The following is a 27,659-nucleotide window of genomic DNA, read 5'->3' as shown; positions in this document are numbered from 1 at the left end:
ATGGAGGGAAAGGAGGAAAGGCAGCAGTAAGTGCTGGGGTTTGTTTTTCTATTTCCCCTTCCGAAAAATGTTTTCCTACTTGGAGGGTTAAGTGAGATCCGAAGGGTGAGTCTTCGGGCCATCAGGGCTTTTCCTCTGCCAATCCCCTTCCTACCTCTCATTTCGAGTATTGAGCGCAATAATACTTTTTAAAACGCACTGTTTACTGGGCATCTACTACGTATCAGGCACTTTACATGCACAGCTTGGCCTAAAACTCTTGACGTCATCTTGAATCATCCACTACTTCTCACACCCCACATGTAATTTATTAGCAAATTCTGTAGGCTTTACCTTTAAAATATATCCAGAATCCACCACGATTCATCACTTCCACCGTCATTACCACCCTGGCCCAAGGACCAGCGTCTCTTACCTGTATACTGCAGAAGTCTTCGCTGCTCCCCTCGCCCCTCTGCAGCCTCCTCAATGCAGTCTTCTGAGTGGTCATTTTACAACATAAAGTTAGATCACGTTCTCCCTTGGCCATTGCAGAGCAAAAGCTAAGGCTCCTACAGCGGCCAGTGGGGCCTACACAATGTGCGCCTTTGCCTTACTCGGCCCTGTCTGCTCCTTGCCTCCCTCTCCTCCAGCACTGAGGCCTCCCTGAGCCATCTGCAGTGGTTTTCAAAGTGTGGTCCTCAGAACAGCATCAGCATCACCTGGGCGCTTATTTGAACTGCAGTTCTCACGGGCTCCCCTCCACAGACATACCAAATCAGAAATTCTAGAAGAAGCGCATGATAATTGAGTTTTAACAAGCCCTCCAGGTGACTCTGATGTACCCTATTGAGAACTATTAAATCAAGCAGCTTGTTACAGCTTGTTATGGTGTGGAGCCAGGGGTATGTGCTTCCAAACCTGTATTTTTGTCACTAAAACAGTGGTTCTCAAATTTTAACATACATGAGAATCACCTAGAGAGCTGGTTAAAAGTTTCCTGGGAACCTACCCCAGAGATTATTTAGTAGGTTGGGAATGGGACCTGTGAATATGTATTTCTGACAAGCTGACAACTGATGCCAGGGCTGCTACTCCTGGAACTACGCTTGGAGAAGCACCGTCCTGAGGTCAGGTGCTTCTGCTTCCAAGCTTCGGCATTCACACGTCCCTCTACTGGAATGTGCTTCCTTAGATATCCACTTAGCTCTCTCCCCTCTTTCCTGTCTTTTTTCAGTTGCCACCTTCATAACTCAGCCTCCACCTTATCTAAAAATGCCACCTACCTCCCATATACATGCACTTCTTTCCCCTATGCCCTGCTTTAATTTTGTCCTTAGTACTTAACACATCTAACAAACTATATATTTTACTTTTTATTTCTCAACTGCCTTACCCCACTGGAATGTAAGGCTCTGTTTCTTTTGTTACTCCTCTATCCTCAGCGCCTCAAACAGCACTGGACACATAGCTCAATAAATATTTATTGAAAGAATGAATTATTTAATGTTATTCTCACATGTCTCACAATAGGTATTATTGTCCTTATCATGCAAAGGATTGGAAACCAAGGCTCAAATAGTAAATGGCAGAGCTGGGATTCCAACCCAGGTCTGACTTATTTCAGAGCCCATTAGTATTTTTAACTGTGCTTTCCTTCTAGTGAGAGATTACTACAGAACCCTACATTTCACATTTATGAGTCAATCTGTAGCCACTCACACCACAAATCCTTCATCACATGAATGCATCAGTATGTGAACAAATAGCTACGGTCCTTTCCTTAAGGCCTGATTCTAGTACAAATTTATTGTTGGGTTACAACTATGAGAAGCAGATGGAAAAAAACTGATGCCAGAAGTCTACAGTGATAAATCAATTAAGGCCTTTAAATAAATTCAACTCTGGAAAGATAACAGAAAAACCTTCAAAGTAATTTACACTTTACCAGTAATCATTTTTTCCAAATCCTTTGCAGAGAGCAACTTCTGCTGGGATGCAGAGAACTGGAATACAAGGGTACCGAATGTCGTGTGTGTTTTGGATGAGGCTTGGGTGTGTACAGCTAACGCAAAGCCAGAGTGAAAAACTAGTCCAGCAGATTCACCAGGAATGTGTAAATAGTATAATGCCAATCTGTTTACCTGCAACAATCAGGACAATTGTCCGGATGTTGGGTACATAATGATGAATGAAACCCGATTGTCACTTTAATGGAACTTACTGGCTTGTACAGGATTATTTGTAGTGCTGACTAGAACACGAAAACAAAAGGTAGGTACATAAATGATAAATTGTAGAATGAAAGAAATGAACAAAGTACTAAAATAGAGAATACATGGAGTGGGGAGGGGGAAATCTAGGAAAAGTTTCTGAGGAGATGACTTCAGCTGAGACCTAAATGGTAATGAACCAGCTGTTCAGGGAGCTGGGGAAGAGCAGATGCCCTGAGGGGAGAGGAGACTGGCGTGTTCCAGGAACTGAGAGTAGGCAGGCTGGCTGGAGAAGGGAAGGGAGAGAGGCTTGAGTGGTTGAAGAGATTAGCTGGAGCAGGGCCACACACGGCCTCAGAACTGCGATAAGGAGGAAGTGTTTTATCGTAAATGCAGTGGAAAGCCACTGGAGGCTTTTAATTGAAAAAATGACATGGGGTAGAAGAGATGGACCTGCTTTAGTCTGAAGTAAGGTAGGGCCATGGACAAGGCAAAACAGAACTAATCACTTTCTCTATAAATTTCGAATCTTATTCACTCACCTTCCATGGGTCAGGGCTTTGATTTTTTAAATTTCTATGTAAAAAGAATCTAAATTCAAATATTTTGTTCTTACCTTCCTTTACTTTTCAAGTACGCAAAATTTTAAAATACTCCTGTTACTCCTTATTTAAAAGGAGAAAACATTTATAAACTATTCCTTTTAAAATATTTTTTAACATTTAAAAATTTCAATAATTTTTATTTTTCTTCCAGGGTAGTTATTAGAAGGAAAAAATGATGAAATTGAATTAGCTATTCTGATGTCTGCACAGTGGTCTTTTCCTGAAAAGATAAATAATAGTGCTCTTTTGGTAGCTTTTATAAGTTTGCCAGGTGAGCCTTTAAAATTAGTTATCCTTGTCCAGATAGCTAAATATTTTTTGCGGTACGCGGGCCTCTCACTGCTGTGGCCTCTCCCGTTGCGGAGCACAGGCTCCGGACGCGCAGGCTCAGTGGCCATGGCTCACGGGCCCAGCTGCTCCGCGGCATGTGGGATCCTCCCGACCCGCACGAACCCGTGTGCCCTGCATTGTCAGGCAGACTCTCAACCACTGCACCACCAGGAAAGCCCCTAGGTAACTAACTCTTAAAGAAGATGAGTTAAGATTAGCATGTAACTTAGGCACATGAATAAATACTGTAAACATAATTTGTAAGAATGATCAAATCACTACTCTTTCTTAACTCCAAGCAAATGAATCTGTACACTACATTGGTATATGGTAATAAATAATCACTATTAACACAAATCTCTTTATCTTTTATATAATTTCGAATGACAGGATACCCTCCCAAATTTTAATTGCACCAGCCCCTAATAGTTATTAATAAAGCCTAAATTGTCTTGACACTTGAAATATATTTAAATCTAATTTTATGTAATTACGACTCAGCACTGAAATGCTCATTGGATAAATGATATACTATTTAATTCTGTTTTTCAGACAGCATGAAATAGAAGATGCTGGTATACTGTATGTAACTGAAAAAAAAGAAGAAACGAAACATGAAAAAAAGCCTGGAAAAAGTATTCAACATTCAAAACCATGTGTTGGGAGAGGACATGTATATTATGCTAAATTCATTAACACAAATGTAAGAACATACAATGAACCAGTTCCCTACATAGATCCCAAAAACGAACCAGATGATCAGGTTGGATTCATGTTCATTATTTACAAATATAGATTTAGATTCAGAAGTGTTTTGCAGGATAATTTTGTCACAGACTACTTAAAGGATGTGACAGATCTCAGACTAATATTTTTTATAATCCAATAGTTAAAAGCAGTATGCTGGAACTATCCTCACTGATAATTTTGCATACAAACTATATATATATATATAGGGAAGGAATCCAAATAATTGTTTTTCTAGATCGGGTCAGATTATAGTCACTCAGCGGTGCTTGTGGGTAGGAGGGGTTATTGAAGAAATCTCTAATATTGTATTTGTGACAAATAATATAAAAATTTCCCATGATACTCAGTAATTCAGATACTTTCTATAAAATAGCTACCATTAATTGAAAGTGTATGAAGTGCTAGGAATGAGCTAAGTGTTTTGTATAAGTTATATCCTTTAATCTGCACAACTTCTAGGAGGTATTATTGGAAATAGTTTAGATGATAACATGCTCTAATATAGTAAATTAACATACCTGAGATTACATAGTAAGCAAATGTCACAGTCATGTTTCTGATCCAGGACTGTTGGTTTAGACAAATCACACTTTTATTCACTATCATATTAAATATATTCCATTCTTTTTTTTTGAATCAGGTTCGTTGAGGTATAATTTATTGTATTAATTTCCTGTGTTGCTGTTACAAATTACCACAAACTTGAACACTGGCTTAAAGCAACACAAATTTATTCTCAACAGTTCTGAAGCTCTAAAGTACATAATCAATCTCATTGTCTATTGGGAGAGCTGGTTCCTTCGGGAGGCTCTAAAGAATCCATTTCCTTGCCTTTTCCGCCTTCTAGAGGTTGCCTGCCTTGGCTCATGGCCCCTTCTTCAAAGCCAGCAACATACTGTCTTCAAATCTATGACCGACTTCCCTGCCTCCTTCTTCTAAGGACCCTTGTTATTATATTGGGGTCCTCAGAAGAAGAGAATCGGGGATAATCTCTCCTTAGCAAGATCCTTAATCACAGCTGCAAAGTCCCTTTTGCCATGTAAGGTTAGATGTAGTTGTGATTTAACTCAACATTTAAATGGAGATTGCTTTTCATGAGCTCTCTTTACACTGATAACATCAACTGTTCTTGTCATGAAACAGCACACCATGGCCCTGTGTGTGAATATGAGAGCTTTTGGGGGCAGAAATTCCTGTAGTCAAATATGCTTTCATATCATGTAGTAAACCCTTACAAGGGCAGTTTTAAGGCTCTTTTGTTTTGTAAACAAATAATTATTGAGCATTTAAAAGATATTGATAGAACATGCCTCTGGGGGAAATAAATGTGGTACAGAAATCCAGGTTAGTGAAGTCCTCATAATTCTTGCAAAAGTTAATGAATGACTCTCCTGAGCTCTAGTTCAAGGCCAAGTTTAAACCAAACTGTTAACCCATCCTGAACCCCATAAGGAAAAGAAGCTGGTTTGAGAAGAGAAATATGAAACATAAAGAAATTTAAAAATAAATCTAATTTTCTCTTGTTCCTACTTTGTAGGTGTCTTGAAAAAAATAAATGTACAGAAGTGTTAGTAGCTTGCTCTATCAACAAGACTGGGTGATAGCAGCAGTAGAATCTTTGTTTATTAGTGCTCAAAGCTCCATGAGTCAAAGACCTTAAACAGGTGGTGAAAGTGAGTTTGAAATGAAGTAAGAGGATAGGTAAGAGAGGTTCACAGTGGCTGAACAAGGAGGGCTGAACAAGGAGGTACAAAGACCAAAGATGCATCACAGAGCTAAGTGTTCACATTGGGCGTGGAGTGAAGGGAATGGACATACTTAAACAAAACTAAACCTACCCCCTCCAACAACAACAAAAAACCCTTCAATGTACTCATTTCCAAGTACCCAAGGAGTAATAAAGAATGCTCATTTCACATATTTGTAAACTTTGTTCTTTTATTTAAGATGACAGTTTTCTTTTTAAAGGTTAGCTTGGTTTAAAAAAATTAACTGGCTTATAGTAATACTGGCTTTAAAATAAAAGTAAAGAAAATAAAGTTGCCTAAATATTTCAATTGACATATATCTGTTGTCTTATGTATTTTGCTAAGATAATATCTTTAGAATACCAGATTGGTCGGTTTTATTTATTTACAAGATTTTTAAGTGAAATAATCAATTATACAGTTCTACATAGGGACATAAAATTGGTGGTGCTAAAAGAAGTAAAAAGGAGCTTTAGCTCAGTTATTTCCAATGAAAACTAATTTGGTTGTCTTTGTGTTTTTAAATATTAGTAAATATTGATATTTCAAAAAAGATTATACTGGGTCAGTATTTTCCAAAATGTATTTTTTTGGAGCACTAGTCCTTGCCAGTGTGCTCAATAAAATAAAGTTCCGAAGTCACATATGTTTTGGAAAACCTGTATTTTTATACACCCTTCTCAGAGCTTCACAATTCACATTAGTAGATAAAGGTTCCTGAGAAATCCTGTGGTAAACTTGTTTAACTTGTTTAACTCAGTATTCGTCAAATTTCTTTAACTATGGAAACCTCTTTTATATAACACCTATTAATATACTGCAGAACCAGTGTTCCACAGAACACAGTGCAGGAATAACTGTTATTATGAATTGCTTAAAAAGAGGTATTTTTCAGCGTTCTTTCTGGTCCACAACAAAACATAGAGGAACGTAGATACAGTGTAACTCTAGTGTTTGCTATAACACAGCAAATTTTTTAAAGCCACTGAGCTCCATTAAAAAAATATGATACTCTATGTGTAAGGTGTTGTCAAAAGTCCAGATTTCCCTAGGAATCCATAAAGTGTAATTTGATGTCCACAGATCACCACACCGCCACAAGCAGCAGCAGCCATCTTGGCCAGGGCGCCATAGAGCTTGGCACACCACCTCTTATATTCTCTTAACTGGTCCCTCCAGGATACCCCACTTTTTACTACATTTCCCCTAGGATTCTCCCTTAGTTTCCCAAAGAATGGAAGTAAGTAATGTTTACTGGTGCATTTCTGAAGGCAAAGGGCTGACAGAAGTGTAACGTAGAGAGTGCCTCACGGTGGTTTCCGAATGTGACTAAGGGGCCCACAGCACAATGGCTCTTAGGCCTTCCAGCAGCCGGGGTTATAGGGAGCCTTGCCATCAGGAATCACCAGGCACCTCCCTACCATGGAGCCCCAGGGACGGTCATCCTGCAGCAGGAAAAGAGACAGGCTTTGGCCTGGAAGGGAGGACTTCATCCTCTCTCTGGGTGCAACGTTTTGGGAACAACTCTTTCTGTAGGCAGAACCCCCTCTACAATCTGCAAGATGTGGTCTGACCCTCAAAACCTAGGCAAAGCAATAACATAGAGGACCTTTCCTGGTTTGGTTTATTTAATCATAAATAATTCCACATGCACCTCTCAATCCAATGTAAGTGATGGTACACAGAGCAGTACATTTTTATTCTTAGTCTTTCTCTTCAGTGTGCGGTGAAGGAAAAAAATAAGCCTCTGCCTTTACCTTTTGTCTTATAATCTCTCTGAGCAAATGCTTGGACCAAAAAGGCACGCACATGTGCCTGGGTGCATACACACTCTCTTCCAGGAAGGAACCAGACTTTTCAGGCATAGGGCAGACTATCCAGAAATAGAAAAGATAAACACAACAGTTTTTGAACTGTAGCATTTCATTCTCCTGAAGTGAAGATGCATCCAATTGACAACACTAATCAGAACACTCACCGACTATAAGGGTCTTGAAGTCATCAATCACACTTCAGAAAAAACTGCTCATTATTTCCTTTATACGTTATTTGTGAAACCAAAGAGACCATTTTGGTAAAATTCTAAATTCCAGTCTTCTTGAAAGGTGAATTATCTCTGCTTTAAGGTAGCTTTTGCACTACACTCTTGTTTAAGAAAATAATTGAAGTCTGCCAGACATCGTGGTTCACTTACTCCAGAGTCACTTCTCCAGTAACCTGGATGTTAGCAAAATAAGTTTCAGATCAACAAAAGAAGATATAAAGAGTACGCCTTAAAACCTTGTCATAGAGGATTTCTCAGGATATTTACTTAGAGCCTCTTTATTTTTATTTTTGAAATAATTTAAATAAATTTGTGTTTATCTGGCTTTGCCTTCCACAGCAGATTTCCTATAGCAATGTAGCACAGAAATCAGAGGCATGCACAGACGAATGACGGACTGAATTGAGGCGGCTCTGCTACCTGTTAGTGATATACCTTGGGGAAGTTACTTTATCTCCCAGCAGTTTTCTCATCTGTACAGTGGGTGTACCCACTTCATAAAATTGTGATGAGAATAAGTGAGAAAAGGCCTAGACCTTGGAGCATAATAAGCACCGTGGTAATCACAGAGTAGGGAAGAGCTGCAAGAAGCAGGCACTCTGACAACAGTAAGACGTGACTATTTTGAGCCAGAGAGTGAGAAGACACCATCTGTGTAGTGATATGTTCTAGAATTCCTAGGATCTACATCAAGTAGATGTAATTCACCTTTAAGTCCATTCTGAAAAATGAGGCATTGGCTGATCTTTCCTACTCTCCAAAATTCCCCACTTCCTACATTTCTGTGATTTCTGCAAACATTCATTTTTACCCCTGGTTACAGGTTGTCATTGGCCTGGAAACTGGCCCTCAATTCCAGTTGCAAAGTTAGTTCTGACTCTGTCTTCATCTGTGCAGGGCTTAGTGCTCTCTTTGGTTCATGTCCATCCCATCTTTTTCAGTTTGAAGATAACTTCCCTTAATGAAGCACCTAAAGTTGAATAGCTCTGACTTTCAGCTCTAAGCAGGGTACTCTTCTCCAAATTCTAAGCCTTTCCTTGATTTCTTGCTGCAACAGAATTTTTTCCCACTGAACACCCTATTTTTGCTGCTTGGTATATTTCATGAATCTCTTCTAAGCTTCTTGACAGTCTCCTGACAAGCTGACTCCATTAAAGTGTTTCTCCTTTGAATCTGATTTTGTGCACCGCTTGTACACACACCTGTCTCCTTGAAAACTAAGCTCATTTGAAAGCTAACTGCCTATGTAGCCACACAAGCTTCTTTAGATGCCTCCTTCTTTTTATATCAATGTAGCTTCAATTGTATTTTCAGAATTTAACTTATTAGAATCTCATATTTATCCACCTTGAATCATATTTTAAAGTCTCTGACAATGCAATCACAGTTGATCTTTTAAAAGGCTGATCTCTTCCCTTAAAGCCCCAGGTAGGTGTTGGAACATACCCAAGGTTACTTTCATTCTCTAATATCCAAGGACTCTGAGGTGTCAAGTTCCCTTTTCCCAAGGTTCTCTTCTACCTTATCAACCAGATTTAAAAATTTTTTTTTAGTCAGTACTAAGTTGAGTAACAATTCACCTCACTGCTTTCTGAACTTCTAAGAGATCAAACGTGCTAATGAAGAGTCTTCATTTCCTGCATACTTAGTTCAGGTTTTATTATCAGAAATTCAGTAACACTGGAGATATTTCTGCTTAGAACAAAGTTTCTCAAACTGAATCATTAGTGAGTTATAAATCAACGTGGACTGCAACCAGCATTATGAGATGAAATAGAAAAGTAATATAATAGAAAAATAGCCAAGTGCACTGCGTGTAGTAAGAATAAGTATTGTTTTGCGAAACCTCTAGTTTTATGTATATGTATGCAGTGGGTACTCTTGCATGACATAAAATGTATTTCATGGTGTGGATCATGGACTAAAAACTTTGAAAACCACCATCTTAGATGATAATACATTATTTGTATTACCATAATGAAAAGTATAGAATATAAGTTTTTGATTAAATCACGTTTACTATATGCATACGTGTGTACATATGCATACTTATATATATATAAATGGTAGTACAAAACATAGAAACATAACTATTTTGTTGATTTTTACCATTCCATCTGTTGACAGAAGGTAGTTTAAGAAATTAGCAGCTGTATTTTAGCTAAAATTATATGATAATGCATTTTTAGGTGCCTCTTAGGAAATACAGTCTTTATGAAAATATATTTAGTCCTAGATTTCAGAACTCTATTTTAGTACTAGAAAATCCAATAACTTGTTGAATCAAATTACTGAGCATCAAACACATGAAAATGAAAATGTCCTACAGTATCCAATTTTGTGTTTCCATTTTTTTTTCCATGAAGGGTGACTGGTGGTCACATGGTAAAGGACTGGAAAATCCCTGCCAACCACCTTATGACACTAAGAGCACCCAGAGGAGTGACTTTAAAAAACCAACATGTCCATTTGTTTCTCCAGTCAAATACAGCAAGTTGCAAAAGCCTTCTTATGGAATAGGTAAGGTTAGCAGTTCTCCACTGTCTCAGGTTACTGCTATCAAATTAAGATGTATTATACGTGCTTGCACCTCCTGGGAAAATTAGTCCTCTACAGGAGTTGAAAATATACATGCAGCAAGTGCAGCCCTTGACAAGTTTGCTCCTTATCCCTTCCTAGTGGATAACTTAGCTCCAAATATGTTTAATACAACATAATAAAAATTGTAATGTTCATTGATAACACCAGCTTCCAAGTCAGAAATTTAGTAGCATTCTGCTCATTATTGCCAGCAAACTTTAAAAATTGTAACTGTTAGGCAACACTATAGAGCAGTATTTTTCAAAGTGTGCATGGAGGGGCACTGGTTTTTGTTGTTTGTTTTTGAATTTTATTTATTTTTTTATACAGCGGGTTATTATTAGTTATCTATTTTATACATATTAGTGTATACATGTCAATCCCAATCTCCCAGTTCATCCCACCACCACCACCACCACCACCCCGCTTTCCCCGCTTGGTGTCCATATGTTTGTTCTCTACATCTGTGTCTCTATTTCTGCCCTACAAACCGGTTCATCTGTGCCATTTTTCTACGTTCCACATATATGTGTTAATATACAGTATTTGTTTTTCTCTTTCTGACTTACTTCACTCTGTATGACAGTCTCTAGATCCATCCACGTCTCTACAAATGACCCAATTTCGTTCCCTTTTATGGCTGAGTAATATTTCATTGTATATATGTACCACATCTTCTTTACCCACTCGTCTGTCGATGGGCATTTAGGTTGCTTCCATGACCTGGCTATTGTAAACAGTGCTGCAATGAACATTGGGGTACATGTGTCTTTTTGAATTACGGTTTTCTCTGGGTGTATGCCCAGTAGTGGGATTGCTGGGTCATATGGTAATTCAATTTTAGTTTTTTAAGGAACCTCTATACTGTTCTCCATAGTGGCTGTATCAATTTACATTCCCACCAACAGTGCAAGAGGGTCCCTTTTCTCCACACCCTCTCCAGCATTTGTTGTTTGTAGATTTTCTGATGAGGGGCACGAGTTTTTATGATGTTTATAGCTACTGCTCAAAAAAACAGGGGAAGTCAAATAAGTTTTGGAAAAACTGAATTTATAAAGTTAAACAGTTTTGTGGTTTTTTTTTTTTTTTTTACTACAGAACTCTTAAAACCCTTATTCTAAGCATAAGCATAATGAATTTCCAAGAAGAGGGATAAAGAATGCTATGTTTTCCCAATATTGACAACTTTACCTTTTTTCAGATCATCTCACATGACTGGTATCCCACAAAACATAATTTAGGAAATACTGTTCTATACAGTATTCATACATTTTGAGATCTAAAATTTGTTTTACCTGACAATGTCATTATAATAATCTAGGTCTTTCACATTTATTCAAGTTGTATCTGTTTCTTAACCCAGTACTACTCATCTCTACCGCAGGAGTAGAATTTTTAGCAAGTCTTAAAGAAGTGCAGGATCAAGTCCAAACAAAAATGGATTTATTGAATACCCGCTCTGTTCTCACCCCATACAAAAGTTCATGAGATAAACATCAAATTTTCTGAACACGACAGTAGGCAGCGAAGGATTACTTTTAGACGTCAACAGTCCCTCAGTTTTAGCCTTCTGGCCTCTGTGACTGGCCAGTCTAGTTAAGGATACAAAGGGAAGCTAGATTGAAGGTCAGGATATTAGAAAATGGTCATATTTAACATGATTTCTACCTCAAGGGTGGTAGTTAATAGGAAGGGCCAACTATTAGATAGTCTATAACAATGGCGTCTCTTTTAGAAAGGTAATAAAGTTTCCAATTCTGATTCAAGATGGTAGACTGAGCACAAACATCTAAATCCCCTGCCTCCCAAGACCCTATTGAATGACAGCAAAGCAGTCAACCCATAAGGGACCCATAAAGAATGGAAGGAAGAGCCTTCTGGATTTTGAGAAGGAATGGAAGACTGTTGACGGATAAAAAAGAGCGAAGAAGCAATAGCCTAGAATATACAGAAGGAGATGCAGTGAAGAGCCATTCTGCCTGAAAAAAAACAAAAGTATCTGAAGGCTCAGTCAGCAGACAAAGCATAACAGAAACGGGGGAGGGGAGAATCAGAGGGTTATTTGAAAGTCTGTTTCTTAAATAACTGCTCCAGTCATGAGCACTCTACCCTCTCCCAACATTAAGAATGCTAGAGCCCATTGTCTCAGCTAGATGTCAACTACCACACTAGTTACTTTAGTATTTCAAACTGGTCTCCTATCCTATTCTTAATTTATGAATGGACAACCAAAGATTAGAATTATGCCAAATTATACTTTTTTTAGGTCTGGAGGGTAAAATCAAGGAAATATCACAGAACATAAAACAACAACACACAAAACCTTAGAAAATATGAGAGTATAAAAGCAAAATGGAGAATCAGTCTTGGAGGTCCAACTTTTCTGGAGCTCCAGAAAAGAGTAAAAATGAAGGCAAGATAATTATATCCACACATAACATCTATTAAGCATATACTATTTGCCAGGTACTTGCCATGGAACTTTCTAAATGTTTACTCATTCAATTCCCACACCAACCCTATGGCATATAATAGTATAGTAATACTATTAATACTCTCATTTTTCAGATGAGAAAGCAAGCACAGAGTTTAAATAATTTGCCCAAGGCTACACAGCAAATAATTGGTGTTTGAACTTAGTCTGACTCTAGTACCTGTAAAAATAACCAGTACTCTACACAGCCTCTAGAAAAATAATAGGAAGATAGTTTCCCAATATAAAGAAGAGCCATTGAAAGGGTCTACTGAGTGTATGAAGGGAAAAAAGATACACACCTATACATCATTATGAAACTGCAAAACAATAATTATAAAGAGAAGATTCCAGAAGTTTCCATTAAAAGAAAACTAAGTCACCACCTAAGGAATAAGTATATGGAATCAAGCAACACGGATGGAAGAGCACAGTGGAGTTAATGTCTTCAAAGGTCTCAGGGGAAATCATTTTTAACCTAGAAAAGAGGATTTATTTGACGTGTACACTAGAACCTTTTTCTTCCCCAAGTGGCACTGGGCATTGGACCCACTGAGAAAGAAATATAGTCCTAGCACAACATTTGGCTCTTAAGAGAACAAAATTCACGGAATTGTATTGTAAGTGCTACTTAGTAGTTAACTTTTAGCGTTATTCTATAGACACAATATGGAAAATTTAAATATGGTTACAGATCAGAATTATGTTATCAGCTTTAAGAAGAAAAATAAATATACAGTTGACAGAAGATGGGAAGTAGAAGAGAAGGGTGCTAATATCACTATTTAACATATGAGTCCTCAAGAGAGACTACCCAAAATAGATGAAACACGGAATAGAAGATTAAGGCTGAAGTCAAAGGAGTTAATACAAGTACCAATTTCTCTCTCCAGCCCTGGCTTCTTTCCTGAGCTTCAAGCCTGATATCCAACCAACTACTTAACATCTCTTCTTGGATAACTAATCTCCTTTTCAAGCTTAACATGGCTAGAATAGAACATTTCATTTCGCCCATCCAAACCTATCCCCCCATCTCAATTAATGTCATTTCTATTCCCCCAGATGCTCAAGTTTTGATACCTAGAAGTCATTCTAAAACTCCCTACCCTCTACAGCCAATCCATCTTGACACATCTATCTCCAAATTCTATCCCAAATTATCTTACGAATGTAGTGAAGCCACTACTGCCCTGCTTCCTTTCTTCCTCCTCCATAATGTTTTCCACACCATCATCAGACAGATCTTTTAAAAACATGAAGGACATCACTCTTCCCCTTTGGAGGCTTTAGCTACTTCTCACTGTTTGTAGAGTAAATTTCAAATTCTTTGCCATGGCCTACATGGTCCTATTTGACCTGCCAAATCTACCTAAGCCTCCTATTGCTCCTGATAGCTTGGCATGGGGATTTAGAGAAGGGGCACATAACTCAGACCAAGGAGGTAGAGAATACTTTCTGAAAGTCATGCTTGTTTCAGAACCAATTTATGCCTGTGTACTTGTTACTGTATTTCTATAACTTAATTACATATTATAAATTAAAATCTGAGTAAGAAAAAAAGCAGTTGTTTCTATAAAACATTCAAAGTTGAATACTTTACAAAGACTTGCTAAAAGGTTAATCACTAACTTTAAAAATGCTAATTAAGCATGGGTAAAATAACTATAAAAGAAGAGCTAGAGGGAATTTTTTAAATCTTGAAAGACGCTGTACTCATTTTCCTTCAAATGCATCCTTAAGTTTCCATTCTGTGTTAAAGAAACGGAAAATGAAAAGGACACATTAGGCGTGTGGTTTGTGCAAGAAATATAAAGTGGAATTCCAACCAACAGGCACTTCCTCAAAGAAAATGCCTTTGCACTTCAATAAAATTTTGGTGAATGAACTGGTTAAAGGAAAATAAGTATGGTTTACATAATTTTCTATGATTCTTTGCCTTAACTGACTTTTTTTGTTAACTAACCAGTCAGGTCTCAGTACTTTCTCATAAGGAGCAGTTGTTTCTTCTCTAGTTCAAATAAGGGATGTGATGGAAGATGAGACAGAGAGATAGGCTTTGTTCTAGGATGATCAGGCAGGGCCCGGTCATTTCATAAGGGAACAACCATAATCAGTGTCTGTAGGTCTGTCAATTTTCCCTTAGAGGAATCCTCCAAGCCTCTGCCTGGAGTGGAGGACAGAAAATCTGGGAGTCTCTCAAACAATCTTCAGTTTACAGCTTCGACTTGTACCACTTCCCATGCTCCCTGCCTCAGAAGCGTCTGATGCCTCCAATTCCCGAGCCTCACTGGAAGGCTGTGGCATGAATTGGCTTGATTTTCACCCCCCCCTCCTCCGCAAGCCCTTAGCTTCCAGTTTACTGGACTCTACTCAACTCAATTGCCACTTATCCATCTGCTTTCCAGCCTCCAAATTTGTTAATATCTTTGCTTGCATTTAGTTCTCTTTTTTCCTTAAGGCTTTAAGCCCTTTTAATTTCTTTACTATCATTGTACTATCTTCTTCCTCTCTCTCTCTCTGTCTGTTCTTTTACTGGTATTTCTCATTGCCAAAATCATTATTATATTCCAGGTACTACCACCACGCCCAGACTCAACAAATATTTATTGATTAGTTTAATGATAATTACATATTATTCAACAGATTAAAGTCATAATGTAATTTTAACTAATATACACACCACAATATAAACCTGCAATTTATTCATATTTTAGATGGTGTTTGGGTACTAGATGAGAATGATATTTAAAAGAAAATATTTTATGTAACATTTAAACTATAACTAGTATAACTAGTACATAAACTAGTCTGTATATGCCAGATTTTTAATGTATATATGTGTGTGTATACATATATGCATATAGACAGAAAATGTGTATATAAACATGCATTAATAGCAAAAGTCATCTCATAGTCATTCTGTTCCATCAGCCCACTTAATTACGCCTGGTTTTTGGCATTTCAGCAATGTCATCTTGTACTGATAATGAAAGTGCCCTTTATGTCTTGTACCACCACACAATTTCCTGGCTGCCATCCATGGTCAGTTCAACAAATGGCTATGCTCCATCATATCTGAGTCCCTGTAAGAATGAGTGTTCACTTTGGGTTTTATATAATAAAACTTTATAAATTGGAAAAGCTGATCTAATTGGTAAGGGAGGTGTTTCATACTTAAATAAAACTTTGGCTGTTTATCAATTACTTGATATTTTAACATTCTTTAAAATTGTGAATACAGATACGGTGCTAAAAATATTTTTCTAAAATAGGTTTAGTTTGTGTTGCTTCTTTTGCATCAAGGTATAACATAACAATGATTTCTTGCTACAGTTGTATTCAAGTTTCTCTTTTTCACTGTATTGTGAAAACCTGTACTGTTATTTTTACATTAATAATCCGTTTATGTAAGATGAAAATAAATACTACTTAGAAGAATGGGGTTTCTAATAGAAAAATAATACTGATAAATGTTTTTTAAGTAGATACAAATGAAAAGTTAAGAAAATTTCTCAAAACAAAAGCTGCTAAATCCGCATCAATATGAGGAACAAGTTGTGTGTTTGAATAAATCCTGGCTTTGTTGATAAAATATAGATGGCTAGACACCAACTTGTTTGGTGTATCCTTGTTTGGAAAATTCCTATTTTAATTAGAAGTTTCCAAGAAACAGAGAGTGAATTTCAAACATTCTTCATAGACTTTGGCTTACTTTTTGTAAGCCTCATCTAACAAGGCTTCTTTTAAGTAATTATTTTGGGTCCGATTTGAATTCTTAAGTAGAGTAACCACCAAGAACTTGAATATCTTCTTTGATGTTTTCCCACTTAGATGATCTTCACTACTGTGGGCTTCTTTAAAAATCACATATATTTGCATAAATGAACATGGTAGTTATGTCTACTTTTAATAGGTATAATGTCTGGGTAAGGAACTTCTTTCTATAATAGTTTAGATTACCTTTTTGCCCCTTTATTGGTCCCCATGAAGATATTTTTTTAAGTTATTATTTTCAAGATTCTGGGAGGTTCTAGATCACTATATAAAAGATGATTCATTTTAATTGATTTAATTGACTTCCTTCTGAAGTCTTTCTGTTTGTTATCTGCATAAGAAGTCAGTCCAACATTTAGTTGCTTAAAACAACAATCATTTTATTTGCTCATGATTCTGCAGTCTGGGCTGAGCTCAGGTGGGCAGTTCTTTGGCCATTCTTGCTGGTGAGCACTTGAGCGACTGAATTTAGTTGGTAGGTCGTCTGGGAACTGAACTCAGCTGGGACACTGGAATGATTGGGCCTGACCTTCTCCGTTTGGTCTCTGCGTGTGGTTTCTCCAGCAGGGTAGATGGAACTGGCATAGTATTGCTTCTGCCACATCCTATTGGTTGAAGCTAATCACAAGGCCAGTGCACATTCACAAGGGGACTGTACAAGGATGCAAATACTGGGAGGCCTGATTCTCTGGGGTCACCAATGTAACACCTTACTTCAATGTCTTTAAGTAGTCCTTTCCATGAGAGTTTAGGAATGGCCAACTCTTCATTTTTCTTTGTCTGAAAAGGTCCTTAAATTGCCCTCACTAATAGATGAAAGTATAGCTGGGTATAGAATTCGAGATTCATAGTTACTTAGCTTTCACACTAGGAAGGTATTATTCCATTGTCATCTGGATTCTATTGTTATGTCAGGTCTGAAAGCAGTCCAGTTGTTAATCCTTTGAAGGTAACTTGTTTCAGTAGAAGATTTTTTATGTTCTATGGGAGTCTTTGCATACAGAAAGAGATATTTATTTATGGTTAAATTAATATTCTAGTTTTAACATTATAAATTTAAAAATATTTCCTTAAGCCCTTAATTTTTAAATATTGTATAATATTAGAATAGTAAGTTTCACTTGTTCTTTGGTGTTTAACTCAGCTTGAACAAATGAAATACTCCTTAACAATGACTTATTTACAAACATAGTCAATTAAATTCCATTAATATTTTAAAATGCATTTGGTGATTTAATTATATTCTGTTTTCCTCTTAACACTTTAAATACCTAACAAGGAAAATGTAGAACTTTGACCATCAAAACCTTCCCAAACAATTAAAAAATTCTTGTAATAAGAGCTAATGAGACCCTGATACATTAAAAAATTTTTTTTAAAATAAATAAAATTAAATTAAAAAAAAAAACCTTCCCCAATTAAAAAATTCTTGTAAATCTAATAAATTAAACCTATAAATATAGTAAATACATATATGTCAAACATTTTAATACTCTTTATAAACTTAATCATATTTCCCTAAAACTGTCAACACTAGAAAACTATCAGATCAAATTTTCTTCTGACATATTACATAACAAATTATAGATTTAAATGTATTTGCTTTATCATCTCTACATTTAATCCCAAACCTTCCCAAAATTAAAAGACTTACTGAATATTTATTTTAGAAGAACTGTGTTGGTTGGTAGAATACTGGTTTTGAATATTAGTAAGGTATTAAAGTATTTGTTTTGAAAAAAAGTTACCCTGTGACCAATCTTTGTTACCCTATATGAAAAATATGCAATATACTATTTGTATTAAATCTAGTTTATGGCGAGGCATTTTTGTTATCATTACAGAGGGCTTTTAATGATGATAGAGATTTTGCTCTATGCATTTCTCTCACTAAGACAAAGTGAGAGAATTTAATTCATCATACTTTAAGTTTTCCTTATAGTAGGTGGATATGACCTGTGTTGTCCAAGGACAGGTTCCTGTGTGGGAAATTGCTGGCATTGGATTCTACGCAGGTAGGAGGCATAAAAGTTTCTAGTTTGGGTCAGCTTATTGCTTGCCCCAACTATTATTGCCATTAATGGCAGCTGCCCTGTTAAAAAATTGCCCTTGATTGTTTTTGACAAATACCTTTAGGGGAAAGGCTATTTACACTAAGAGAGGCTGAGTCATTGTCTATAAAGACAAGCCCTAGGAATGGAGTTTCCAAAGAACTGCCAGCCAGGTTAAATAACAATTCTTTGAGTTCATGTTTGTGGGAAGTTCCAAAGCCAGTGGTTCTTTCCAGTGGCTGCTAAGCTTCTTGCTGATTTTCACCATAAATTCAGGGCTGTTAGTTTCCAAGGCTTATGACAAGGTGGGGACAGGGGCATGAAAACTGGGCCAAAGGCCTGCTTTTATTACAGAGATTAAGCCATTTTTCTTGAATAAATGCTTCTCAGATTGTTGCAAGCCTTTGGTTAATTTCCAAAGTTCTGAAAAAGTTGATTTTGATTATTTTTGCCAATGTTCTCATTGCTTTTATGGAGAAGCAGTTTTTTTGGAGGTTTTTACTCTGCCATTCCCACTGATGTCCTATCCCTTTTAGCTTTCATGCTATAAATATTTTTTCCCAACCTATCATCTCTGTTAACTTTGCTCATGGTGTACAGAAATAAATTTTGATGTAATCAAGTTTATTAAGTTTTCACCTATGGTTTGTGCATTGGGTGTTTATGATGAGTTTTCCTACCCTTAGGTCACAAAAATATTCTCCTACATTTTCTTCTCTTGGTTTTATCATTTTACCTTCCATAATTATGTATTTAACTCTATAGCCCAGCTTTATGTGCAGTATTAAATAGGGAACCTATTCCATTTTTCTCCATGCAGTGAACAAGTTTTCTGGATACCATCTACTAAACAATCTACACTTCTGTCATTAACTTGGGAGACCTCCTTAATTGTATGTTACAGTTCCCTATATGAATAAGTCTGTCTCTGAACTCTCTGTTACATTCCTTAGGTTAATTTTCAGTCCTTGGATCATTACTAAAATGTTTTAATGATATAGATTTTTAGCTTGTCTTAATATCTGATAGGGAAATTCCTCATTCTTTGCTCTTCCTTTTCACAGTTAAGCTCTCTATTTATGGACCTTTATTTTTCCATTTCAATTTTGGAATTTATGACATTTCTCAAAATATCCAGCTAGAACTTTGATTGGGTTGTGTTGACATTATAGATTAATTTAGGAAAAACTGTCACCTTTACAGTAACATACTATCCCATCCTATCTAAGGGAATGGAAAGTCTATTCAGCTCAATTTTTGTCTTTGAGTTAAAAAATTTTCTCTATAGAGATCTTGTGAAGTCTTACTTTCTAGAAACTTTATACTGTATAGTTTTATTCCTACAGGGACTGTATCTTATTTTTCCTTTTGTTTTCTAGTAGGTCATTTTTATTATAGCAAAATGCTTTTGATTTTTGTACACTTATCTGCTTGCCTTGCTATACCCTTATTCTCTTTTTTTTTTTTTTTTTTTTGCGGTACGCGGGCCTCTCACCCTGTGGCCTCTCCTGCTGCGGAGCAACAGGCTCCGGACGCGCAGGCTCAGCGGCCATGGCCCACGGGCAGAGCCGCCCCCGCAGCACGTGGGATCCTCCCGGACCGGGGCACGAACCCGCGTCCCCTGCATCAGCAGGAGGACTCCCAACCACTGTGCCACCAGGGAAGCCCTATTCTCATTATTGATTCTAGTGGTTTTTCTATTCAGGTAATTATATTACCTACAAATAATGACAGCTTTTTCTTTTCCTTTGCAATCATTATACTACTTTTTTCATTTTTTATAATATTCACCAGAATCTCCATTAATATGTTAAACAGTAGAATTTTAGTTCTGAGTTATTATAGGTGTAATACTTATTTTTCTGTTCTTTAGTCATTGTCTTTTTAAGGAGGCAAAACGTTTTGTTATTTTCTTCCATATACCTTAGGCACCCTCCTTGATTTATTTCTATTCTTATTTGAGTTCTTCCTCTAGAAATTTTTTGAAGTGGTCTGTTTATGGGGAAATATTCTGAGGCCTTCTTTGCCTCCCAATATTTTTTAATTTTGGCTTCATGGTTAAATGACAGTTTGGTTGGATATTAAAATATTAAAATTCCAGGCTTAAAGGTTTTTTCCCTTTAATATTTAAAAAATATTAATAAGTTATTATGTGTCCAATGTTGTCAAATTTGATATAAATCTGCTTCTTACTCCTTTGTAAGTAATCTACCTCTCCTCTTTGAAACATTTAGAATTTTTTCTTTGTCTCAGATGACCTTAAATTTCTCTATAAAGTGTCTTACATGTGAGTTATTTCTTATCTACCATACAGGACTGGGAGGAGAGTGAGTCAACTGAGAGGTCTAGGGTGCAAACTGTAAGGAGGCACTCACTCCCAGGATCATGCAAGTGCCTCCTTACATTTTGCATCCCATGAGCTTCACCTGCCTCATCTTACTCCTGGCCCTGCTACCTGTTTGGTAATCTGTGAGCCCTTTCAATCTGAGGTCTTTGGGCTTTCTTTAATTCTTATGTATTTATCATCTTTATTTCTTTAAACATTTCCTTTTCTCTGTTTCTTCTTCTAGGTTTCCTGGATTCTAGTGTTGGTATTTCTATGTCTCTTAGCTTTTCTATCTTTATCAATGTCTCTTAGCTTTTCTATCTTTATTTCTTTCTCCTTTCCAGATTCCTTCTGGGAAAGCTTCTCAGTCTGATTTTCTAGTTCATAACTCTTATTTTTATCTCACCATTTCTACTTCAACTATTATATTTTTATTTCTAATATTTTACATGATTCTTTTTTATGACCTTTTATTCTTGCTTTATATTAAGAATACTTCCTGTACCTTTGAGTATATTTGTTATGCTTATTTTATTCTTGGTACATAGGTTCTAATAATTTTGCTTCACATAGTGTACGTTTTAAATCTTATTGTCTTTCTTTAACAGTGTCTCTCTAGTTTATCTTAGGTCATATTCCCCAAGGGGAATTATCAGCCCTGTGTGGGCAAAGGCTAAAGACCAGGGTCTGGCTTGTGTACCTCTCAATGAATTTAAGGAAAGAAGATGAAGGTCAGGCTGGAGAGGGTCAGGCCTAACAAAACCAGTTTTGACCATCTCCATTTGTTGTCCCTATTTGAGACCAATCCTCTACTCAGGGCTCCACTCCTTTCCCCTTTAAACTCCTAAAAAGAGGCATCACCGAGAGAAGGCAATCTCTTGATGTTTTTAATCCACCAGCACTGACAATTGCTCTGAGAGTGCTGGAGAAGGAAATGCCCAAGGGGCTGCATGCATCCATTTTCATCAGCTCCTTACCCTGGAGGGATTTCTGTGCTGCTCCAAACACATGGCTAGACAGTTGCTGCCAGTTTCTGCCACCCTGAGGCAAACAGTGATCTTCCCAAAGCAATGTGGGAGAAAGTCAAGAGCAGATTTTAAAAGCTCTCCCAACCTATTCTCTACTGTCTACATCTGATCTCCCTACCCTCCAGCCCAAGCTGCCACCAACCCTTCATAGCAGTTTACTAAACCCTTTGGTTTTCTCCCAGCATTTTGATAGTTCATCACATTCATGCTTCTCCTCTTCCATGGTTTCCCTTTTGTCAGGATGCAAAAGAGCTTGCCCCTTGCCTAACTTAGAAGTCCCTTTCTAATTTGACCTAGCATTCTAGAGACTTTATAAACATTGTCTTTAATCCTCACAGCTCTGAAAGCAAATTATTATTATTCCCATTTTAGGGAGAAGAAATTGAATCTCATTGAAGTTAAGTGATTTGTCCAAAGTGACACAACTAGGAAATGCAGTAGAGCTGGAATTTGAAAGCACGTCTATCTTATCCCAAAGCCCGTCTATCTTATCCCAAAGCCCATGCTTTGGATACTCCATTAACCCCACCTGATTAATGCCTAAATTTAGACCTGCCTCATTTTATTCAGAGTTATCAGACTATGTTCCTGGAAACACTAACATTCTGTGAGCCAGACCATGGTGTTCACCCCAAAACTGATAGTCTTTTCTGATTTGGTGGAAAAATATAACTTATGGTTAGAATTTCTCAATGTAATAGTTGTCCACAAATTTATGTTAAATCTTTGGCACCTGCTCTCTTTTGTGTGCTAGCAAATCCTAAAAGAAAGGTAATGATTAAGTAGAAAATGAGTTTTGAGTATCTGATCTCAATTAGAAATCAAGGAAATGTTATCAATTAGCATTTTTCCCTGCTAGCTAGAAAAGACTGCCCTCTCACATTATGTAATGTATAAATATTGGAATAATCATTCTAGCTAGTAAAATTAGTTTATATCAATGTCTGAATATTGAATTAAATTCATGAATGCTTAATAAATGTGAATTTACTAACATATTTTTCCTTTTATATATTCTCCCTAATTTTAAAGTCATGGTTTTTCCAATTTAAATTTTATTTTTTAATAGTTAATACAGGCATACAGTACAAAATTCAAATGGTACAATAGGGAAAACAGTGAAAGTGAATCCACTCTTCTCCACCTCTGTCCTCCAGCCAGCTAATTCTCTCCCCCTGCAACAACCACTGTTATCAGTTTCTTGTTATCACTCCATAGATATGGTAGGTGTACATATTATCTTATGTACATATTTTTCTATAAAAGGGAGAAATTTTTAATTTTTTCCTTGACAGAATTTTATGTCACTAAACTGGGTGTTACTCTGACTCCTTACATAACGTAGTGTGCTAAAAGCAAAACTAAAGTGAGTTTTTAAAATTTTTAAAAATTTTAAACATAGAGAAACCAATATAATGAACCCCTATATAGCTATTACACAGATTGGAAGATTATTTAAAAGCGATTTTTAAAGAATTTAATACTCTCACAAATTTTCAGAGCCTTTGTCAATGGGAAATGAAAAGAATTGTGTGTTCAAGTGCAGTAGCCCTGGAATCTTCCAGTTCATTTATCAGTACTAGCAGGGAGCAACTTACGCATAAATTTCTCAAAGCCTTTTCAGTAGTAAAAATAAGTTGACAAATAAATTGTACTTATGCTTTTCCTAACACTTTGGTTGGCATATGTGCAAGAAGCAGATCTAACAGTTGACTTTTAAAAGCCATTATTACATTATTATTAGTTTTTAAAATTACTAGCAATTCCACCTGTGGGGCTAATTTGGTTGTTTTGATTTGGTTCTTTTCATGGAGAAAGAATGATGAATCTATTATTGTATTATTTAGATGTGTTTAGGTAACCTTTCATACTTAAAAGAATTTAGTTTCGTTAACATTTTTGATAAAGCAAAAATATTATAAATACTGATTACATTTCCATATACAAATCTTTTACCCTGACTTCACAAAATCTCTTTTCTCCCCTTAGTTCCACTTGCCTCTCCTGATGCATCAGCAGAACCCCAAAAGAATTTTATAGAACGCATCTCTTTTTCACATCAGTATGATGCCAGGAAAACACCCAGTGAGCCTATCCGGGGAAAGGTAAGTCAGTATTTAGAATCAATTACTTAATACTTTATGATGGGATAGATTTATGGTAGAACTCTAAGCCTTTCAAGTCATAATCATATTTCTCAAAGTTGATTTAAACAAACTAACATGGTTATTAGGAGGATAAAATCTTAACCACATGTCATAGTCAAAACTAAAGAATGATGTCATAATTTTGGATCAGTCTTTGGAATTTGGTTCAAATTATTAAAATCATTCACTTAAGATAATATCAAAGCAACCTGCTAAAGTTTTTGATATGCTTATGTATGTGTGTGGCAGGGGGATGCATATAAGTTTTATAAATTGAACAGTAATGTAATAGTCAATTGCTGGATTTTTTCCCAACTACAGATGTTTGTTTTCATATTTCACCATAGCTAATAATAACAACATTTCACAACAACTATTAGTTGTTGGAAGTAATAGACGTTTATGATGCAATCATAAATCCTTAGGTCTATGAACTGCAGTTTCTATCGTATCCATAGCAACCTGCAGAGCAAGAAATGAAATTGGATATGAATAGTCTCATACAATTCAAATGACAGAAAAATTGAGAATGGGAGATAATGAGATGCTGCTCCTTTGACTTTCTGTTTTTCCCTTCCTGTTCATTTTCTGGTGCACCCTTGTTCATAATTGGTTTAAATGGTTCACCAATAATTATTATGCTTCCGTCTTCAGTTTCGAACTAAGGTGACAGCCAATGAAGAGGCAGAGAAATAAATGCCTGCTTCAATCAGGACTTGAGCTAATACATGAACTCAGGTCACAGCTGCATCTTCCAGCAACTTGTGTGCCCTGGTTAATGTCAACTTTGTTTTCCTTTCCAGCGACATGGAGTTTTTGTGCAGACAGAGATAAAACCAGGGAGTAGGCCAACAGTTCCTAAGAGAACAGAGGTATTACTGAATGCTCCAGGGTCATGCTCATCAGAACAGTCCAAAAAAACAGAGAAAGGAAACTCAGCGGAAAGCAAAATGATCTCACCCGGTCTCTGCCGACAAAATTCCCAGGAGTTGTTAGAGACTAAAACTCACTTATCAGAAACAGACGTCAGAGAGGCAGCCAACACATGTCCCAGAAGTCTTGAGAGAAGGGAGAAGACTACAGACGTCTTTCAAATAACTGCAGTAAAAGCTCTTCTCATCAGGCATGATTCTTTAAGTCCACCAATAAAAAGTCAGGATAAACCAGGATAAACTACCTTCTTCAAATAAAAACATAGTCCTTAGAATGTAGACGATTTCAGAATCATCATACAGGCCCTCACATTTGCTTTTTCTGTTATCAATAACCTCAAAAATGACAACTTACGTAAATGGGAAAATGAAAAAAGTTAATAAAATACACCAAAAATTTAAGTGTGGTCTCCAATGAGTGATGGATATGAGACATATTTCTATGTTAGATTGTTTCTAGCCATGGGTCTAGAATCAAACTGGGGCTGGAATTTGGGCTTCACCACATAGAGGCTGTGTGACTTTGGGTAAATTACTTAACCTCTCTAGAGTTCAGTTTCCTCATCTGTAAAATTAGGATAATAGTAACTTCGTAAGGATATTGAGCATGAGATCATACACATTGATCAGTGATCAATGTAATCACATTATCACTATTACTATAATTAAAATTTCAATTTAAGGATAACATTCTCCTATAACCTTGAATTCTCCTCCTTATTCTAAAACTTTGAACCCTTCTATATACAATTAAGAGTGTAAAAACTAAAAACCTTTCTCCCAGTACAAGATACACACACACACACACATTTTTTTTTTTTTTTTTTCTGTACGTGGGCCTCTCACTGCTGTGGCCTCTCCCGCTGCAGAGCACAGGCTCCGGACGCGCAGGCTCAGCAGCCACGGCTCATGGGCCCAGCTGCCCCGCGGCATGTGGGATCTTCCCGGACCGGGGCACGAACCCGTGTCCCCTGCATCGGCAGGTGGACTCTCAACCACTGCGCCACCAGGGAAGCCACACACACACACTTTTAATTGAAAGGCATGAGTACACAGAATATCAAAATATTTCCTAAATTGATTTCTATTTTATTTAAATTTTTTTTAGCACTAACTCAACCTTTGCTTTTTGGCAGAGTTTGGTATGGGTAATTCTACCAGTTATTCTATTTGGTACATTTTGGTGTGCCAAAAATGTATCTACTGTAAGCTGTGTTATGTTGCACACAAGTGGAAGTAGGTGAAGTATTCCTCTGTTGCCCCAAAGAGTATTTACATGCCCAACAAATTTCCATGGGAACATATCCATTGTACACTATTATCTATAGTACTGGTAAGACTACAGGTGTATCTTTATTCCTCCACTAAAGACATTTTAATAGACTGCAAACAAATAAATGCCATTATTAAATATTTGTGTATTGGGAACTTTTGGTTCTTACAACATGGCAGATTAAGGCAAATAGTGAACCCCTTTCATTACAAACACCTTGAAATGCTGAATAAAATGAAACAATAAATAAACATGCAGCCCAGCTCACAAAACAGGGAAACCCTCATGTTTCAAAATAAAGAACTTGCTAATTTTATGTATCAATATATATCTTGAAGATCTTTTCTTGTCAACACATGTAGACTACCTCATTATTTTAACAGCAGCATAGTCTTCCATCATATAGATATACTATATAACTGGAGCAATAACACAAGCTTTGATGTGAGTGGGGGAAGGGAATGGAGGTTGCTAGCAGATCTGGAGAGAGGTCTTACAGGCTAGGGACTTGAAAAAATATTTTTTAAAAAGTGTACACTATTTTAAAAAAAAAACTATGAACTTGAATTTTAATTCACATTGGAACAGAGATGGAAATTTATGGCCTCCAAAATAGAGAGATGGCATTGAAACCTGCATAAAGCTAGAACTTTGGAATAGCTGCTATCTTGGTACAAGGCATACTGGAAGAACTCCACTCACTTAACTGTTAGCAAGAAAGTTTGCCTCTGCCTAGAGCTATAGATAATGAATAAATCTTTGCGAGAAAGTAAAACCTCAAGCTTGCACCACATTCCAATTTGAAACATGAGTTTACATGCAGGTCATCTCATATGACAGAAAATTAACATAAAAAATAATCCTGCTGGGGATACCACTGAGGTGCCTGACAAAAGCAAATGCAACACACACTCCCACCCCCGGAAAGATATTTCCACAATCCACAGAAGAAACAGTCCCTGATAAAGGCAAGGTTACAAACAAAAACTACAAATCACACAAAGAAGAAAATCAGACTGAGCAAGAGTACAACAGTACAACAAAGAGAATGATTAAAACTTCACAACTGGAGAGAAAAGAATTAAAATACTTTCAGTTTGAAGATTCTTATCTTTCTTCCATTCTGGAAAATTTTATCCTGTAGCTTTTTCTGTTATTTCCATCCCCTCCATTCTCTCTCTTTCCTTCTGGGACAGCTACTAACAGAATGAACACTTGGATCTATCATCTAGGTCTTTTAACTTTTCTCTCATTATCCTTCTCATCGTACTTTACCACTAAGTAATGCAAGAATCCCTTGGCACTAACTTTCTACTAACTAATTTGCTTTTCAGCCATGTCCATTGTTATGCTAGGTCATCTATTAAAATTTTAAATTTTTGACTGTATTTTTAATTTCCAAGATC

At 36.7% G+C, this 27,659-nt stretch overlaps 1 protein-coding gene across 1 annotated transcript; it reads left to right on the top strand.

The window, feature by feature from the left end:
- Positions 1-25,419, top strand: CIMIP6 (ciliary microtubule inner protein 6). The gene is made up of 5 exons (XM_067703910.1): positions 1-26; positions 3,680-3,890; positions 10,036-10,189; positions 23,891-24,006; positions 24,852-25,419. Exons 1-5 carry the CDS (start codon positions 1-3, stop codon positions 25,218-25,220), a joined length of 876 nt encoding a protein of 291 aa, XP_067560011.1. The 3' UTR covers positions 25,221-25,419.
- Positions 25,420-27,659: the final 2,240 nt, after the last annotated feature.

Source organism: Pseudorca crassidens, chromosome 14 (genome assembly GCF_039906515.1).
Source record: "Pseudorca crassidens isolate mPseCra1 chromosome 14, mPseCra1.hap1, whole genome shotgun sequence".
Taxonomy (NCBI): domain Eukaryota; kingdom Metazoa; phylum Chordata; class Mammalia; order Artiodactyla; family Delphinidae; genus Pseudorca; species Pseudorca crassidens.
This window is presented reverse-complemented; position numbering and strand designations above follow the sequence as displayed.

Excerpts from the sequence above, each read along its gene's own strand:
- CIMIP6 (XM_067703910.1), top strand. The coding sequence starts at position 1 with ATGGAGGGAAAGGAGGAAAGGCAGCA. Across the intron at positions 27-3,679 it reads GGAAAGGAGGAAAGGCAGCA|ACAGCATGAAATAGAAGATG; the intron begins GTAAGTGCTGGG and ends TCTGTTTTTCAG. Across the intron at positions 10,190-23,890 it reads AAAGCCTTCTTATGGAATAG|TTCCACTTGCCTCTCCTGAT; the intron begins GTAAGGTTAGCA and ends TTCTCCCCTTAG.